We start from the raw sequence: 19750 nt of genomic DNA, 5'->3' as shown, positions 1-19750 counted from the left end.
TGCTCGAAGTATGTTGTTCACATACTCATCACTGTCGCCCATCCCTCCGCTGCTGCCCAGGGTGGCTCACGTGCAGTCACTCTTTGGTCCACAGTGGTTGTCCACGAAAGTGACCATCCACTGTAAGGTGGCCCGTTAAGAAGGACGCAGCTCGGAAAAAATCGACATCATTGAAATGTAACCGCAACGCTAAACGTTTCTACCCGAGAGACCAGAGCACTGTACCAGTTAAAGTGTGGATTTGACAAGAAAAATGTGGTCTTTGCTAGGAAGATTGAGACTTGAGTAGTTTATTAAGACATTAAAGGAATCTAGTGATGTTGTTGCTGCTACTGAATGTTTAAACACCTCTGGAATAAATGACACTGCACTGAGCCAGCTGGGGTGTAGCCAACGTGGTGCAAACATGCCAAGGTGGCCATTTAATCAGCTACAGAGCGCCCTCGTAGCAATTAAACATGCCGTCTGTCTGTGATATTTAAGATGGTTGACCTCCAGCTTTGTCCATATTTGGAACGCTAACCGGAAGCCGACACACTGGACTTCTGTCCTGTAAGAACAGGAGCACTGTTTCCTCATCAGTAAGAACGCGAAGAGTGAATTAGAGTGTATTGTAATCGCATTTATTTAGCGCTTGTTATACCTGATGGGGTGTTGAAGCGCTTTACGCTGGGCAGCACCGTGCTCTGGCTCCCAGGGTTAGTGGTCTCACGCTGGCAACAGACCCGTTGCACACATGCCCTTGCTCCCTGTGGTGACTGCTTTAACTGGAGTTAATAGTGATCATCGGTGCCGGGGGGGTATTCGACTTCATGCAGACGGCTGGTGGGATTCATCGATGAGATTAGCTATTGTTGGGTTGCAGGCACCAGCCAAATGGAGCACATTTGTGGAGATATTACAATCCGGATTAAGGCGAACATGAAACATGCATGTCTTCAAGTAAAATTCACTGTTCTGTGCCTTGCTTCGGTTTGAGTAGAGCCCCACCTCACTGAAGTACCCAGCGCCCTCCTTCTTTCACTGAGAGACTTCTGAAAGTGTTACTGCGTGATAAACATTTTCCTCTGTTGTACATTAAGGGTGGAGACTTGACTGAATGTGTACCTTTCGGAATGAATGCCTGGATAGAAGTCTTGCTTGTAGATAAGAAGTTGGAAAAACGACCCTGGGATTACGGGCTCTCTTGCAAGTGTTTGGTTCTGGTTTGGAATGTTGCCCTCCTTAGAAACAGAAGAAGGACTCGCTCCTATAACTAATTATAACTCGCGCAGGTGTCAGCTGAGCACTGCGCTGTGTAGGACGATGGAGGCCATTGATTCAGCAGCAACCCTGCCTGGTGTGAAGAGCTCGGGTGCATGAGACTGGCATGCCTATGTAGTGGGCACAGGCCCGGGGTTTTCAGCCCTTCAGTACTTGTATTGGTAACCCGGGTCTGAAGTGAGAGCCCTGAGGCCAGGAACTGCACTCTTCTCTTCTTTAGCGAGTTGTGACTCGGAACCAGCTACAGCACTTGGACCTAAAACACGATCAGAATATGCCAAGGAAATATTTGATTTTTCCAAAAAGTGTGGGTCAGAGTGTACTGTATTAGGGGTATAAGATATTAGGGATTATGATAGGAGTCTGGGATAAGATTATGTGGTCGTAAATTGAGAGTTTGAATCTCTGGCACTAAACTGTTATTCTTTCCAGAAAGGGCGAGGTAAACACAAGATACTGGCACACCAACTTATGTAGATTGAAGAGATTTGGGGCGTTAAAAATCCAGTCTTAATATGTGTATAAAGTTGGAGATTCTTGCTTGCTTGATTGTTCTGTAAGGAAAGTAAATACAAAGGGCTTGAAGATGGTAGATGCGTTAGGAGTGGATTAATGTTTCTGTAACAAGACACACCCGAAGGTTAAGATACTGGAGTATCGCCCTTTAGTGAGTTTGGAAAATTTGCTTATTGGAGGATTGCGCTCTAGCTCTGCCATATTTTGGAGCAGTTGTGTTTTTATGCAACACAGCCATCCTAGAGTTGTTAGGAGACTGCAGTCCAGTCGTGCACTCTCACGATGGTCTTATCTTAGAGGATTGAGATGAGGGCTTCATATACTCTTCTGTGGCAGGCATCTGATCATTCAGCCCTGCCGGCCTGTGATCAGTAGAAAGCCGGTAGAGCCATGGAAGGGCAACTCCAAGGTATAAGTAGACTCTGGGAAAAGTGAGCTGAGACTGGGAAATTCTGCTCTGTGGTAGGAGGCGGTAGCGATAGGGTGGGCACTCCGACCTTCAGTAAGACAACGCAATGCTCTCTCTTATCGTGAGAAGTTGCAGATATGTGGCTGGAAATGGAGAAGTGAGACAGGACTAATGCGCAGTCATGAGATGGAATGGACTTGAAATCTAATTCGCATCTGTAGTCTGTGTGAGGACTTAAGACGGATTTCTCTGTGTTATTCTGAAGCCGCTGCTCTGCTTGTGAGGGGCCATTGGTAATTATCTGTAACATGCTCTAGCTAGGAGACTGACCGTTGCATCAGATTTTTTTTTTGTTCTCATCGCTTTTATTTTATTTTTTCCTTTTCTTCACTCTTTTCTGTTTCTATTTCTCCTGTTTCCTTGTGTCTGTCTTTGACTCTCAATGGTGTCTCAGCTGCTTGACACTGATACGCATACATTGGCAATGGATAGAGACAGCCCCGTGCTTCAGGAGCTCCCTCGCTGTGCGGACTCTGGGGTCCCTCCATGTCAGGACTTTGCAGGACTTGCAGCCACTCAGGAATTAGTAAATTGTGGAAGGGCGTGTCCAGCAGTTGACCCCAGTGGGACCTCCCAGTATCTCGCCATCCAAGGTGAACGAAAGATGGCACCGACTCAGGAGAGCCCAACAAATAATGTCATTGCCACGAGTGAGGCGTGCATGGTGGCTGCTGACCATCTCCCACAAGAGGATCTGAAGCCAGAGACATCAGAATCGTCTCCCCCCAGACCTGAAGCCCCTCCTCAGGAGGGCGAGGAAACCATGGTGGATTCTCAACCCATTCTGTTCAGTGAGAACCCGTTCGTGGTAGCCAATCGCAAGGGGAAATCCAGAGGCGGTGCCTGCCTGGGAGGCCCCCCGCTTGGCTACGGCAAGAGTGGCGTGCTGAAGACCAACATGTTCTCCAAGAAGGCAAGCTGCCTGTGTGTTGTCTTTCGTGGGCCCATGTATGGAGCATGCACGTCACATCACCCTCTGACTAAACAAGCCAAGCGTGTTGTGTGTTTGTGGCATTAATATTAGTGTGCATGGTTTAACCTGCGCTGCACGGCTGCCCTGCTTCTTCTGTCACAGTAGCTATGCTTGTTTGTTGAGCACAAAAACCACATTGTATGTACTGAGTGGGCCCAACCCCCTGTGCAAAGATTGGGCAAGGCGGTGTGCTTTGGTGGCATGGTGCCCATTACTTACAAGTTTTTCCCCGGTAAGTTGATATTCACCATGGACCTCGTCACCAAATGTTCACCGGTGGCACGAATCATGGATTCACTGCCTTTCATTTTGCAATCGTGTGTCCTCTGTGACCGTCACATGGGCTATGGCCTTTCAATCGTGCTTAGGTGACTTTCCGTGGCCTCAGAGCGTCTAAAGTGGTTGTGTTTGTTTGTCAGGTGTCACTTTGCCACTAAAGGGCGGACTCTAGGGCACTGGTTGGGCCTCTGAGTATGTTCTCTTGTCACCTACATGCCTTGGAGGCATTAAATATTGCTGGCTGCCCTTTCCGCTGCACACAGCCCCAGCACAGGCGGGGTTGGCTAAGCTGGCTTGTTGAGAGCGAGTCTTGTTGGCTCACATTTTAATCGAGCATTCAGCAAGCAGTAACAGTTATGGTCCCACTTAGATTTTCATTCTCTTATTTAACATCATATTTCAATCCATCTGTCCTGTGCCCATTAACCAGTAACTAATGTAGACTAGAATGTAGTTTATAGTTTGTAGTTTAATGTAAATCTCCTATTTGGTTGACGAACCAGAGAGAATCGTAGCAGCAGTGGCATCAGTGGGCATTGGCAGAAAGGGGTAACCCCGGGTGTGGTTGGGGGGCTGTCTAGCTTAAGAGTTCTCAGTATCTTTTATCAAAACCTTTGCCATGTGGGCACTGGATTCCAAGTCCATCTGTTTACCAAGGCACACTCCGTGCCCTACAGCAGGAGAATCCCACCCATTCCTTCTCCGCCCGGGCAGCTCTTGCGTCTTGCGCTTGAGGAGGGCATATACCTGGTTCCAGTCATTAAAATAATTCTAGTCCCCCCTTTGTCAGCCCCAGATGACATTGGTTCAGCCACTGACCTTGATTATTACTATTTCAATTGATTAGTAACATACACAAAGTCTCTTTGGAAAGCCAGCTTCTACTGCCCACTAATAAAATGCTGCTCTATTTATGGCCCACCCAGTTCATTTCATTTTCCAGCATTTTGTTTGGAATATTCACCCTGGTCTAGATTGCTGTGGGTTTTGTGGTCCTCTAACTAGTTCTAGATAATGTGAGTTATTCCTCAGTCCCGTCCACACTAGGTTTCTGTGCTTCTCTGTCCCAAGCCCTCTTGATCCAAGCACTGGACAGCATGAGACAGAAAAATAAATCTAGGTGAAAAACAGAGACCTCATGAACACCCTTGTTTGGTGTTAAAGGTACCTGTTGCATTTATGGCAGTGCTGGAAAATAATGCAGTTGTGTTTAAAAACCATCACTGTTGTAGATGACCGTGCACTTACATTTTATTTGTACCGACTTCTTCATGGAGAGGTTCTGGTATGTCAGACATTCATTTTTTTGCTCCAGCTCATTCTTATATCCCAATTGAGTTGCACCTGGTGTTCAAAATGTGTGCACAATGCTTTGCTCTTTTATTCTGAATAAATTGTTTCTGTCCCAATAAGGAAAACGCCACCAATCTTTACATTACTCGGTCACTTACTACAATGGTATTAGATTTACCATAGGTGTTTTTGTTAAGCTGCCCTCTTATAGTCCACCATTAGCACGTGGGGGGAACAGTTTATACCTGGCAAGAATTTAGCCCCAGATGTACGATGTAATTTTACGATCACAAAAGGTGAAAATCGTACAATGTACCGACCTTATTTTGCAAGTAGGTACCCAGTTACCGACTCACAAAATCGGGATTGCGACTCCCAATTAGGAATCGGTGTGAATGCGGTCGCAAGACAATTGCAGTTAACACCGATTTCAAATTGGTGTTAACCCATTCACAAACGTGAAGGGATCCCCATGGGACGGACCCCTTCCTCTTTGTGAACAGTAGCGAAAATGTGTTTTCAGAGCAGGCAGTGGTCCTATGGACCTCTGCCTACTCTGAAAAAATGAAAATAAATTTGTATTTTTATTTATGAAATGTGGTCTTTCTTGAGAAGCAGTCACAGACATGGTGATATGAGGCAGGGCCTTTGCAACCTATTTGATAATTGCAAATAGTGGGGTTAAAACTGTTGTACGTTTTGTTTTGCAACTCGTAATTTGCGATTAGCAAACAGATTACAAATTGCGAGTCTCAAAGCAAAAGGCCGTACATCTGACGCTCAGTGGTTATATAATCACCAAGCGGGTATTATGCTTTTTTTTTGGTGGGTTCAGACAGCTATTTTGTGCAAAATCTTGTATTCAGGTTGTCCCGGAAACCCTTGGGCTCATATTTCATATCCAATGTGATTTGTGCTAAGAGCTGGCAAGTGACCTAAAATCCGCCCTGGATCTCAAATTTCAATCACTTACGGATCCATTCTTGAAACTCTAAATCTAATGATGATGGTGACACCGGAATCCATCCCCAGTATTAGAACCCGCTAGATATCCAAGACTCTGCCTCAGTAGCCTACAGCTCTTGGATAACATCACACAGCGAGGGCCTGGCTTGGCTATGGTGGGTCAGGCTGTTATGGTTTTAGGCTAAGGTCCCATACCGGGGCTCTCATAATTTGGTTGGTCCTTCCATTGCTTAGACTTGATAAATGCAGCTTTGTAATCTCTTTATTCGTGATGTCCACGTCGTCTTTTGATTTGCAGTGGACAGTGTTTTCGTTGTCCTCCAAGGTTGCCCACTGCTGGACACGGCTGCCTTTTGATGTGCTGCTACTCTTAATTTTACTCGTCCAGTTGTTTTTTTGTACTTTGTCCTGCATTAGAAACTTGCTTCTGCCTCCAAGATAATCACATGTTTGATATGTTTTATTTTCAGACAACTGATGCGTTCTCCGGGAGCAGCGTGAAACGAGATGCCCCTTATTCTCCTTCCGCTCAGCAGGTAAACCCCTCCCCAGGACCCCTATATACGAGACGATCCAAAGCGCACCTGAGCAGGCATAGCGCGTTCCATCATTTCCATGGCTTTTCCTAAAGATAATGCGCTTCAGTTTTTGCTTCCGATCATTTCAACATGCTTGCCTAAAATACTATGTAGACAAAATATATTTTTTGACAGTATATTTAAATCATTATAACCATTCCTTAATCGGTTAGCCTATCGTTTTGCCGTCCAGTATTGTAATCATCACTCTAATATGTTCTTTAAGAGCTTTTTTCATTCACTAATTGACTTGCTGAGGAAAAGGTGAACTTAGCATGCCCTGACACATTGATTCCAAATTTGCTTCCCGGATGCTGAGAGTGAGCTTAAAATTGATCCACCCTTGGCATAGACCTTAAATAATTGCTACCAATTGTCAGTAGTTCATCTCTTGATAATTTTAAATTACAAGAGTAGAGAAATTTGAACTTTGGTGTGGCTGTTTCAGGCTTTGTCGTAGTTGGTGTTCTTTGCTCAATGGTGTAAGTAGAGTTGTTTCTGGATTAAAAGGTCACCAAAGCTTTTTATTTTTTATTTTATTTTTTTAACTTGTGAACCCTAAAAATAACTGCATTTTGCAACCATGATTTTTCTTTGTTTCACACACACTCTCTTGTCAGGGGTTTGAACCCAATTGTGTACCATAATCGTCATCTAATAAGATATGCACTTATTCTGCTGCTTTATTACTTTCTGAGCACAAACCAGGCCAGTTTCAACATGAGTTCTGACAACTTCTCAGTTAGTTGCTACAAGTACCTAAGCGTGGCAGTGCACCTTGTGGGCTCACACAGACTCCAGGATTCAAAACATTGACCACGAAGACAGTGGTGGCATTTGTCGATTAACATCCTTTTGAAATGGACTTTAGGGAAACCTAGATGTACTCAGTGCTGTTCCTCACTTAGTTGCATTGTGTGTAGCCATCTATGTAAAGTGCACCATTGTTGTGAGACAAAACACACAGCAACTCCAAGCACCCCTCGGATATTGTCTGATCTTAAGCTACCCACTGTTAAAGAAGAAAACAGTGGAAGTGCTCCAGGTGAAAGCCACATTAGACTGTTTGTGCTTCTCTGGAGAATCCATTGTTTTAATCTGGAGCCACATACATCTGAGACCAGACACCGTGAAAGATAATCTGGACTCTATATGTCTGCTGCAAAATTTAATCCGGATTAGCTGCATGGAGCTCCAGGCTGGAGGAAAACTCAATCCGAGTCGAGGAAAACTGACTTTACAAGCCCGAACAGAAGTTTTTCCTCCTCGTTTCACCATGTGCCTCCTCCAAACCCTCACACCTTTTGAACAATAGAAATGCTTTCCATTTACCTCTCTACTGAGACCCTCACACCGAACGCAGAAATAAACCCAAAATACAGACATAACTTCCATATAGGTTAAACAGTGCAGCTTGTGTAAGAAGCGTGCAGTCTTTGATAGATTTCACCTTTACACACTTGAATAGTAGATTGCATTACAATAAGATGCAGAAGGTATTGACGTCAGGATCACTGACCATCAAATTGCCTGCAGGCAGATCTCCGCAATAAATGTAGGCATGCAAATTCAGATAGAAGAGCGCTTTCTGCAGAGCTTGGCTTTCTTTCGAGCAGGGAGCAAAAACACTGTTCTGCAGATTTTTCTTAACTAATTTAATGACATTAAATTGTTCCAGAGTTTCATGTACGTGATAATCTTTCAATATTGCTGGGTGTCAGTGATCTTGCTTTCAGTGGTCCTAATGATTCTAATCAGAGGCATTCTTATTCGTTTTTTGAACATATATGATCACATACAAGTTGTATGAAATGCACACGATCTTTAAATAGGACTTTTGTTAAGCAAGTTCCCTAATTTAGGATCTGGTCTTGAGAAGCACAGGTTCAGGTAAACGGTGGAGTTTCCAGGTGCAGTAGACCTTCACTGTCTAGATCAAGCATCATTGCTTGGTTGGTCAGTTTCTCTGCACTTCTCGGATGCTGTAGTGGATGGATTTGTGAAATTAATGACAAGAACTTTGATCTAGAGCAACTGTTTAGTTATAGTGGCGAGTTCCCTTTCCTGTGCAGCATCACTTGATTTCCAGTCTCCTGGTATATGCAAAGGGGAAAAATCCAAACCACCCACAGTGCTTTTCTGTGCCATGTTATTTGGACAAAACCCAACTCTGGTGTGGCTATCGAGCTCAAGCATGAGATGAACATGTTTTAAATTCTCACCCTGACCGCTTCAGCCTGCTTGTTATCATCCATACTTCCTAATGGAAGGCTAGCAGATGCGTTATGCACAGTTTGCAGTAATCCAATCTACACCTAATTTGCCCGGCCTTTTTGCAAGGGTGGACCAAATCGCCAGACCCTGGGTGATATAGGCCTGTCCTGCTCTCATTAGCATCAAACCCAGCTTTGTATGTCAGCAAAGACAGTAAAGGCAGGGCAGAGTCAGAATGTAAAAACTACAGGCTGTGTCCAGTGGAGTTCCCTGATGGTGCAGGAGTAAGACGAGGCGCGCGCTGGACTAACTTTGGCCGGTGGAGATTGAGTATAAGGGGTGGGTTCAGTGCGTATGTGGCAGTAGATACTTGGGTAGTTGTCTGCTTGCATTGATGAAGTCTGGTTGGTCCTAGGTGGTGTGGTTCTTATTGTAAAACGGAGGTAAAGTGTTTTTTATTTTAAAATAAGAGAACACCACAGTAAGATTGGGCAAACATTGATGAACCTCCCAGTCGAACCTGCTGCAGAAAGTATCCTGTTGATGTTCCCAAAGCCAGCTGCTGCACCCATTATGTGCTAGTCCAAGCCTTTAAATTACCCCCGAGACATTTCCGTCAAGAGGCCATATACACTTTACCGGTGGTCGTGATGGCAAGATTAACAGTTTTGTGTAAGTAAGTAAAAGTAGCAGTCCTGCAGATGCATTCACTTTGTTGGACCATCGTTTGTGTTCAGGTGCCTCTTGTAAATACACCCAGGCGCGTACTGCTGAAGGTTCACTCACCATCCATCTTCTCTGTTGTGTTTGTCCCCTTGTGTCCAGCAGCCTGCTGCCTCTCGGTCCGCTCCTCTGTCAGGCAGGGAGACGCGCTTTGTAAGTGGGGTTGTGCTTGCTGTGTGCAAGGGCTTCGCTGGCTTCTGCACAAGCCTGATCATCGTATGCCTTACCCGCTTCAGTGCCCCTTGTCCTCCTCTTGTCCCTCAGACCTCTGCCCTTATACACCCCTCTCACCTCAGACTTTCTTGCTCAGAATGACTTGGATCATCACCGTTGCTGTACTGATTTCTGTCATCTGTGAAAGACCAGGGCAACCCAAATGTCCATGTGAACACGGGTATCAAGCGCGTGTTCACGTGGAACTCATTGTTCAGTATCACTATGTTAAACAGGGAATCCTCCATTGAATAAATCAACATTTAAAAAAAATATAAGACGGTGCAGATTCTCTCAGGCCATAATGAATAACCATGAATTATTAACACTCAGTATAACATTGTATTATTCAATCACATGAACTTGATTTTTATTAGAGTACAGATTGCAGCAAAAACCGTAAATTCACGATTGGCGAGTAGGGAAATAGCTGAAAGCAGTCCCCAGGAGAAGGGATTCCCTGTTTACCTTTGTGATAGTACTGTTTCCTGTGCCATCTTTCATCATAAATGCTTCCTGTGCCCTTGCACTCAGATCACTCCCTGTGAGTTCTCCTCTCAGCCTGCCTCCCCTGAAGTCCTTCATCGCAGATCCCCAGGTATACTCCTTTCTCCGCCGAAGGTCCTGCCCATAAGTGGCCTTTGTAGGCTTATCGCTTCACTTGCACCCATCACACCACAGTCTTTATTTCTCCATTCTCCTCTATCGTGGGTTGCATCTCTGCATAGACCAAGTCTCATGATGTGATCCTCCGCGCACCAGCATAGCGCTCCCTTTAGAAGCATTGGCGTCCTGGAGATAAAACACTCAAAACCTTTCTGCAACACACGTTTTGTTTTTTAAACAATCTTCGTACGATTGTCCATACTGTCCTGTTGTCAGGGCAGTATAGGTGTCATGGTTTATGGTTTGCCTGCAACTGGCTCGGAATTGATGTGGCCGTGTTGCATGCATGGACAACTCTTGTGCATGTATCACCATTGCTCATAAAATGCATTACGCAGTGTTCTTGTTTTTGTTGGTCAAACTGCAGCTATGCTTTGCATTCACGGTTTCACCAGTAGTGACAATCCAGTGTAAACCATTGCTCACCTTTTGTGCCCATTGACTTCCTGCCAAACACCCTTAAACTTCCTCCAGTCTCTAGGTTAGTCTATGAACAACTGTTGCTGTTCGGACACTTGAGTGGCCAGCGCTCAGGTTTGCAGCATTCCGAAGGCCCACGTTAATGTCTCCATTTCAGACCCTGAATATGTGGTTGAATTGGAATGCCCGAGCAGGCCTGGACCCAGGCCCAAGGAGCATCCCCAGGCCAAACAGACAGCGCTGTGATTGGTCCATTACATTGTTCTAAATTGCATTTGTGTGGTTGAAGCTTTAGTGCTGCAGCCACAAGACTTCTCGAGATGTGTTGGGCAGTTCAACGTGGTTTCTTCTTCTACGTTCTAAAGCCGACTTCAGCCAGCGGTGAAGCTTACGGTTTAACAACACTCCTGGTAAATAACTATTCATCGAGATAATCGATTTAGCATTTAAAGTCCTGATAGAAAGAAACAGTTATTTAAAACTCCTCATTCAACTGATGAGAGCAGTGGACAGGACTTCAGTGGTCTTCACTCCAATGAAGCAGTGTTGAATTATAAAATGAATGCATTTTTATAATTCAGCACTGCTTGGCCCTGTGGATGATAATTTGGCAATTACAATTTCTTTTTGGCATCTTGGCACCTCTGTTCCGCCCGGCTTCATGCCCAGCCTTGGTTTTTGTTTATTTCATTCACTGGATATGGCGGCTCAGTAGCTGTGCAAGTCATGATCATCAGACTTGTACATTTTTTGCCTTGCCTTGTACCTGTCCAGGCTGTTACTTTGATAAATATTGTTCCACTACTTTTCAACACAGAGATGTTTCAGATGCTGCTGTTGCCCCGATGCCTTGAGAAGGTACAGTCTGTGGAGGTGTAACCCCACGAATGGGAATTAGGTGGTGTGGACATGTGCTGGTATGCATCATCTGTCCTCCACCATCAGAGCAAAATGCCTGGAAGTTACAGATATTTCCTTTATTGCTACTGAAATGCATCATGTTTTGCAGCTTGGAAACATGCATATGTTGGAACACTTTCCTTGCATGTGTTGTTGTTTTGGGGCAACATTTTTGCTTTCCAAAAATGGCCATAATGTGCTTCTTTGAAAGTTGGCTCAGTGCTTTTTACACACTTTGTGGGGGCTTTCCGAATCTGTCAGTTTTTATAAGTTTGTAACATGCTGCCTTTGTGTGCATTTGAAGTAAGAATGCTCGCTCTGCTAGAGTGGGCCCTGCATGTGTTCATCAATGCACTGTGTCCTTGTGGTATGTTGTTTGCTAGTGCACTCGGAAGAAGCTCACACCCTCTCTCTCCCTAGGCTTCCATAAACTTCCTCTCCCAGAGCGACAACCGATCGGTAAGTGCCACTTCCTCTCATCTTCATCTCCTGATGTGATTTTGTTAAAAAAAAATGTTATCTGTGTGTTTTCTAGCCTCTGATAACGAACCCCAATCTGTTCCCAAACTTGGGGCTTGCCTAGATGGGAGAACTAGGGGTTGTCCACACCAAGGTCTGCTAGAGGAACTAATTACAATAGAAAGACTCGTGAAGAGCTCATGGTTGGAAGAGCTGCCCAAGGTACAGGGTGAGGCAGCAGTAGGAAGGTTTCAGGTTGGGGCTCGTTTAGTTTTACACACGGGGAGGGGTCATTTTGCAGTGGTCCTTGTGTTAGGAGTCATGGTGGACAACAGAGTAGACACACCTGGAAGGGAGAAGTTCTGAACCCACCGGTGGGCACCAGTAAAGTGGAAACAAAAGAACGGACCACATTTCATGATCACAGGATTAAAGTAAGATGGAAGGTAATGGGAAGGCAGTGCTGTTCCTATGAAAGGGGTTCAGGGCGAGCACCTTTTCTGTTACCATTGAGGCCAAAGGACTAGAGGTCAAAAGGACTCTGGAATTCATGCAAAAGCTCTGATCTCAATTTCCCAAATGTGCATATCTCGGATGCTACAACTTCCAAAATGTTATATCCTCTGCCAGTGTGGTGGTGATGCCATGATTTTGCTGCAGACATTATTGGGCCTGCTTTGGTCCTGTTTGGAGCAGTGAATCATTCAGCATCTGAGAAGATAAGCCGCAGTTCTGAGCAGGTTGTAAGCTTCCTATCGACAGCAGAGTTATCCCTGCACAAGTCTGGTGAAAAGGATTATTTACAGTCGCGAATATGGAAGAAAACTGATCTCAGTAACATGAGAGAATATGCCATAAACTCAGGAGGCTGCACGTGGTTTTGCTGTTAATTAGCCATCGCTACTGCCAAATACACCGTCTTCATCTGCCTACCTTGGGCCAGATTAGCGTTTCAGATTAGCATAGCAGAGACGTTTGGCTGCTGCTAGGTCTGTTGAATTCTACTAGTTTTTCTTTTAAGTGAATATATATATTTTTTTACTTGCATCTGCTTTTATAACTATTTTTAAAAGGAATCTTGCAGCTCTTGCTTCTTTTTCAGATTCTGATTTTGTTCAGATTATTCCACTTTGGCCTTGCTCTGTATAATGTTGGATGGGCTTTAGTTGTCTAAATGTGATCCTGCAGCGTGTAGCCTATAACTAGGAAACTTGGTTCTGATCTGCTCGCTCTTTGTGGCCACTGCTCTTAGATGAGGTGTCTAGAAGGGCCACTTCAGGGAATCATCACTTCGTATCCCAGCTGCCGGAGCTCTCAAATGGAGAAGCGTAAAAGGTTCAGCCCTTCTTCCTGGCCTTGAGGGACGCATTCCAGACCCAAGCTTTACAAGTGCAGTCTCTAAGTATAGAAACACTTCCCTGCATCACACCCTGTTCCATGGAAACAGATACGTGGCTGGGTGCCAGAGCCTTCAGAGTAGCAACATTCCCAGAGTGGTCTGTGGTTTATCAGGTTTTCAAAAATCCTTTTTTAAAACATGTTTTATTAGGTTTTCCAAAAAATAAGTAACAAGAGTCATGAGAGAGCTGTTGAGGCACCCCGTGTAAGATGCCATTGAGGCCCTTAAAATACTTCAGTTGAGTTCATTGTATTTTGAAATCTTGATATGGGTTTGGATGGTCCTAGTCAATTGTCCCCTTGAATAAGGGAGTCTCATCCTTCCTGGAATCCCGATCCTCGTTGGGATTCTAATCTTTATATTTTTTGGGTCATGTTGGCAGCAAAGGTTTAGTTTCGGAATATTTTCTATGATGTGAAGAAATTATTGGTAGTGGCTATCACTTCAGTCCGGTGAGTCCATGATCTTTAGGCCTTTTTTGCTTAGTTGCAGGTAAGGTTGGGACAACCACATGCTGCTTCATGTGGCTTTGTAAGCATCACTGTTTAGATTTCAATTCAGAAGTGGCTGCTGAGTGTAACCAGGCTGGAAAATTCAACGTGACCTGCATCTATAATAGAACTGTTTCATAGTGAGTCTACCTCTTAGTGGCAGTAACGGAGGTAGTAGAGAAGGACAACAGAGTAAAATAAATATCATGGTCGGAAAAATAAAAATGAATGCATAGCTGCAGCTTATGAAGTTGCGGTAGAGTCAATCAAATAAAACATCTGGATGGAATAGAAGACCCCCCGAGCGGTAGGGCTGCCCCAGTCTGCCAGCAAATAAGATCTTTCAACTTCTGTTTTCCTTTGACGTTACAGCATGGTATAACTAGGTGGGCATGTTTCCCGGTGATAAACTGACCCTTTGGTGATCATTATTCTTTGTGTAACTTTCTGTCTGTTTGGTGATGCTTAGGCATGCTTTGAGAGATTTGCAGTGATCTATTTTTCAAAACTTCCCAGACCTAATTACTGTTTTTCCACACTTTTTCTTTCCTCGTTTTCTTTTGTTTTTGTTGTGTTTGTTGATTCCTTATTGTGCTCATTTGCTTTCTATAACTTGTTTTTTTCTGCCTTTTTACTGCTCAATCATTTATTTTGACCCACATTGCTGCCCCTTTTTTCTCTATACATTTTCCTAAATCTTCCTTTCTGTTTGGTGTCATTTTTTCTATCTTCTCCTTCCTTTGTATGTTTTACTGTTTCTCCACTGGCTCCCATGTCTGTCTGTATTTCACTCTCCCATCCCTGACATCCGCTTGATGGGGTTGCTGGATAAACAGACAAAACCAGGTGCCATTCATCCTCATTCCTGGGTGCGGCAGACCATAACTCCACCTAACACAGAAGGCAGGAACAGCCCGAACCCATTCCAACAGCCCGAGGTCTCATCCAGCGGACACAACTCTGTAAGTGCCCCGTATCCCTCCTTATGATAAGAGTTTAGCTATATATGAAAATCTGCTTCTATGGCAAAGTTTTGCTGGAAGCCTGAAATATTGACAGTCTTATTTTTGTACTCGTTTGGGTCGACCGGAAACTAAGAAGGTTTCTCACGATTCCTTTTGTGTTGTCGTAACACACAGGAAGGAAGCATAAGTTCTACAGCTGATTCACCTGACACCATCATGAACCACAATTTCTACCTTCACTTTCACATTCCTCTCCCATCTTTTTAGTGTGCACTATCATAGAGTTCATCCAAATCGTTCCACAATGTCCATCATCGTGCAGATTTTAAAACTTGTCTTAGTTTATTGCAAAGTGTTGTTAGCTGCACCACACATCACAACTGTGTTCCATCTCTTTCTCCTGCCACTAGCCAATTATGCCAGTCTAGTGGTTTAGTGAAGTACGTTGACTTTTCCAGTGCCATTGCTCTCTGTGGTGGTTGCAATCTGTATATTAGAGGTGCACACCTTCTTCGTCACTGTACCATGTCCCCAACTCTGTAGTTGATAATCTGCTGCCCCTAGGAGTCCTCTCCTAGAGTCGCCTGCTCCTTCAAGTGGAAAATAGATATCTAGTGTAATATGTACAAATGTGTGCATAATTCATTAGTCACAGCCTGTACTATGTGCTGTAAACATTAGTAACATAATTCTGAGTTTGTTCATTAGGTTGGAGTTTGTCGTCCTTAATAGTTTTTGCCCTCTGGTGATTCTTGCATTACAATTTAATATTGACATTTACTTTAGCGAGCCTTATATTGGGGCCATAGTCTGCAATATTGCCTATTTAGGTAAATATGTGTTTTAATAACTTTTGGGTTAGCCTTGTTGTGGTTTGTGTGCCTTGGTTTTATTTTAAAACTGCAAGTGGTATTCCTTCAGGTTAGGTTCTGTGTTCTCATTTGATAAATGTTTAGTTGCCTCACTACAGACCTAAATGTGTGTCACATAAAGACAAACCATTTCTGATGGACCTGACCAGCTACCTAGGCACAGGTGACAAGTGTTCATGCGAGAAGTCACCTGGTCCCTAATACAGCACCTGTATGCTCCCCGTCCATTGATAAACTAGACATAGACTTAAACTATCAGTAGGAGCTGAAAACCGTGAAATGTAACCAGTGTCAGTCGGCTGTCACCCATCTGACCCCTCTCCTAACCCACCTGATTGAGTCCTAGTGCATGGGCACAGCATCCGGAAGTTCAGCTGAGTCCGATTCTCTGCCCTTCAAAGAAAGTTTTAAATTGCACTCCACACATGCTCACTGACATGTCACTGGAAGTTGGTTAGTCGTTTTATAATATTTGCATCTATACCTTATCTGCCTAGCCAGTGCTCGTCTAGCTTGAACTCTATCCCCAGTTTCAGTCTCTAAAATCCATTTAATCTTTCAAACACTGTAACCCTAGCATAAGCTTCGGTCAGAAATCATGCTGTTTTTTAAATGGTCTGTAATGTGCACCTCTGCTGTATGTTCATTTGGTGTAATTGCACCCTACTCGGCAGCCCTCCAAGTATAAACCCTCCTTAGCACAAAAAAGCCAATTGAGCAACGCATTTAGGGATATTCTTTATCTAAAATGATGAATTACAACACCATGATTGATTTAAAAAAAAAAAAAAAAAAAAAAAAGAAAAGGATCCCAGTGCTTTTAAAAATAGCTGTCTCAACAAAAATCAGTAAACGTTTTGTATTGTATGGAATGGTAGGCAACAATTTAATTGGAAATATTCATCCTGCCTCAAAGTGAAGTAGTGTGTGTAAATTCATACAATCTTGCACCAAAGGCTACACAGTCCAACATGTGCATACTTCTTTCAATAAAGGGTGTGCCTTTTTAATTTCACTCATGCTAGGTTTAAACTTTTCACCTGTAGCTCAGTGCTGGGTTTAATATGTACAGCACATGAATTGCATATTTATTACAGACGTATCTCTCTAGAAAATTAAATTTTTTTTAATGTTGAGATCAAAACTGTTTGGTGGTGGTCTTGGTTCTGTTTACAAATTTCCTGTAACTGATAATTTTGAAACATTGTGGGGTAAACAGGCATAGACCCCCAAATGTGAAACAAATGATTTTCATTGAACAAATTGCCCATTCTTTGTTCACTATTAGAGATGTATATGAAAACATTTTGATGCGTTTCCTGTTAGAGAAAAAACAAAAATGAGGTGCTTTGTTCACTGGTAGCAAGGGTGCATTATTGGTATTAATATTTTCCAAGAGAAGTGCTTACCTCCGAATGCCCCGAATACAGCAATGAAAGGTAATTATCTTTTGCAAATCATCAGCACCTTTATTTTGTTTTAAATGGAGAGTTCCTACAAACATTTGATCAATTTGAGCTATACAAATAATATTGCTAATCTTCAAATTACCTTCAAACGCTGAAAAACCCACAACTATGCTCATTGTGCAGCAGAACCTGTAAGGGTCAGTATATTAGGGACTGAAGGCCTGTTGGAAAATGTCCTCCCCTTCTTTTAGGCCAGACTACCCTGCCAAAGGTAGGAAAATTGGGGAAGTTGTCTGCCTCCCAAAAACTCATGCAAGAAATTTGGCTTTGCTACCTGTATTTTTTCTGTACAATAAAAGGATCTTATGGTTCAGAATATTGAGCGAGATAAAATAAGACAAACTTAGTCAGTGAAGGCAGATAAGAGAAGCTTACAAGTTCCAGCCATCCCACATTCCGGTCTCTAAACGGGATTTTTCCAGCTTACTTGAGACTGCACCTGTATTTTTTTCTACTTCAGTCCAGTACAACTTTGGTATCCTCTTGGTTGGTGGATGCTGTCAGAAATGTGTTTGGGCTTGTCAGCAACAGCCAGTCTCTGACCTCTGACAACCCCTTGCTCCACCGGTGGCCCTCTTGGTTGCACGTGAAGCAGATGGGCCTAGTCATTCTTGATCTGAATAGTTCCTGCAGTAGAGCAGGCAGATCCCTGATTCTCGGTCAGTCCTTCCTCTAGTAGGTGCACAGAGCTTCTGCTCGTGGTCAGAGGTGAACCTGAATGCCTCTCTCAGATGTTCAGTTTATAATCCCAAGTAATGACAGATAGGCCAAGTCAAGAAGCCATCACTGGTGTTGTCATTAACATTTCTGGGCAGTGGGGGACCAATTGGATTTGAGTACATTTTTCTCCAGATATCCGATATTGATGAGTGACAGATATCTGATAGAGGTCATGCCTTGCAGACGACTGGAAGCTTGCTGTTCCACAGATCTAGACAGTAATGAGGTATATAGCGCATATTGGATTGCCCGTGAGCTGATAGTTGGTGCAATATGTATCTTCTAATTAAATAAATTTCGTTCAGTCTCAAGGTAACACACCCTCCATGTTCTCAGTGTTTCTGGTTCCATGGTGATGGCAGACATCCTATAATGCCACCAGAGACACTGTATTTGCCCCAGATGGTCCTCCAGCCAGCATTGGACTGCTGCTGCAGTTAAACTCCCCCCCTTCCAGAGCCGACCATCAAGAGTGGGGGTGGGCAGTCATCACACCACACTTGTTAAGGCATTGGCTATACCCTTGGCCTCAGTCTTCGTCAAGTTAATGCTTCTTGCAGCTTGAGGAGTGATCTGTGCACACAGGCGTTGTGCAGTGGGTTGACCACTAGGTAGACAAGAATGTGGATAGAATGGAGGGTGAAGTGTGTAGCTGTCTTATGTCCTAAGAACAGCAGTGGGATATGCAGGGGAGACAAATGCCAAAGAGCCCCTGCTGTCCAGCATGGTAAACCCACCTTCATGGGGCTAGACATAGATCTGGGGAACCTCAGTGGGGAGTACACAACCCCTCTTGCACTCCTGTCACATCTTTTTTTGCCGCACACACCAGCAATATGCAGGGAAGGCAAAGAGTTACAATAATGATGGACTGAACATATTTTCCAGGGAGGGTCAGCAGTTGGTGTCCACAACCTAGGATGCAATGCCCGTACCCCACAACTGTCATGGCATGGACATGAACATGGGGATGGTAGTTGCACAAACTAAAAAAAATGGGCCACTTTAGGATGAACCCCATCTCCTGCTGAGTTGAAACCTCTGCTGTGGAGCCTTGTCTTCCAAAACAGGTAGACCACCTGCCAGACTGTGCCAGTCAACATCTCTGCCAGAAATACTGAAACGAGGCGCAGACTGGCTCCCCAGCTGTTGCACTTGTATTCTTAAACCATAACATCCTTTGTCCCTTCTCGAGTGTCACAATATCCACGTGATATGACTGCAAGTAGTATCACACATGAAGTGGCTCAATCATCCACTGCCCTAAATACACAAAATAAATGCTACACACAGACACACTGTAGTGCAGACCCATAGACCGATATGCTGCCTTTTAGTCTCTTGGATGTTAACGCTGACTGCTAGGTTCTGTCCATTATGTTTTGCCCCCTCTTGTATTCATGCTAATAGTGTTCTTAAATATTTTCTGGTTCTCTCTTACTGAACTTTCCTGTTTCTTTGTTTCCTTTCTTGTGTTTTCCCTTCCCACTCTTTTCCTGCTTTCCCTTCCTTTTTTCCTCTGCAGCCAGGACCTTCCACCCCTCTTTCTCCTGATGAGTTCCCAGCCAATATCAAACAGGCATATAAGACCTTTGCTGCTGTCCCCGTAGCACAGCCTGTGCTCGAGCTGCAGGTACTGTTGCATGCTCCTCCTCCACAGTCGTACTTTGTTTCTGAAGGCTCACTGCTGCTTGCCATGCTGTGGTCTATCCTTTTAAGTGAGCACAGGTTTCTGTTCCACGCACGTGCATGCCTTCAGTGTTTTCCCAAAATGTCACGTTCCTGCTAGTACTACCTTTACTTTTCTTCTCCATCTGTAGCTGTCCAGCAGATGTGCTCACTGGTACAAAATGTGTGTGCCTTTGATTTAGTTTAAAGGGTTGGTCATTTTTCAGTTTGGTT

At 44.0% G+C, this 19750-nt stretch overlaps 1 protein-coding gene across 23 annotated transcripts in view; it reads left to right on the top strand.

Moving 5' to 3' along the window:
• Window positions 1-19750, top strand: part of SCRIB (scribble planar cell polarity protein) — a 551765-nt gene that overhangs the window by 388770 nt on the left and 143245 nt on the right. For 13 of the 23 annotated variants that reach the window (XR_011201023.1, XM_069220942.1, XM_069220947.1 and 10 more), the window contains 6 exons: window positions 2643-3161; window positions 6230-6295; window positions 9380-9427; window positions 11894-11932; window positions 14659-14784; window positions 19374-19481. Coding sequence is in view for 22 of the 23 variants with exons in the window: in XM_069220942.1 (XP_069077043.1) it covers window positions 2643-3161; window positions 6230-6295; window positions 9380-9427; window positions 11894-11932; window positions 14659-14784; window positions 19374-19481 (906 nt within the window). In the remaining variant the exon portion in view is untranslated. The remainder of the gene's footprint in view (window positions 1-2642; window positions 3162-6229; window positions 6296-9379; window positions 9428-11893; window positions 11933-14658; window positions 14785-19373; window positions 19482-19750) is intronic. The other 10 variants (XM_069220958.1, XM_069220960.1, XM_069220959.1 and 7 more) reach the window with 7 other exon arrangements.

Source organism: Pleurodeles waltl, chromosome 2_2 (genome assembly GCF_031143425.1).
Source record: "Pleurodeles waltl isolate 20211129_DDA chromosome 2_2, aPleWal1.hap1.20221129, whole genome shotgun sequence".
NCBI classification, from domain to species: Eukaryota; Metazoa; Chordata; class Amphibia; order Caudata; family Salamandridae; genus Pleurodeles; species Pleurodeles waltl.
The sequence above is the reverse complement of the archived record's forward strand: the minus strand, read 5'-3'. Positions and strand labels throughout refer to the sequence as shown.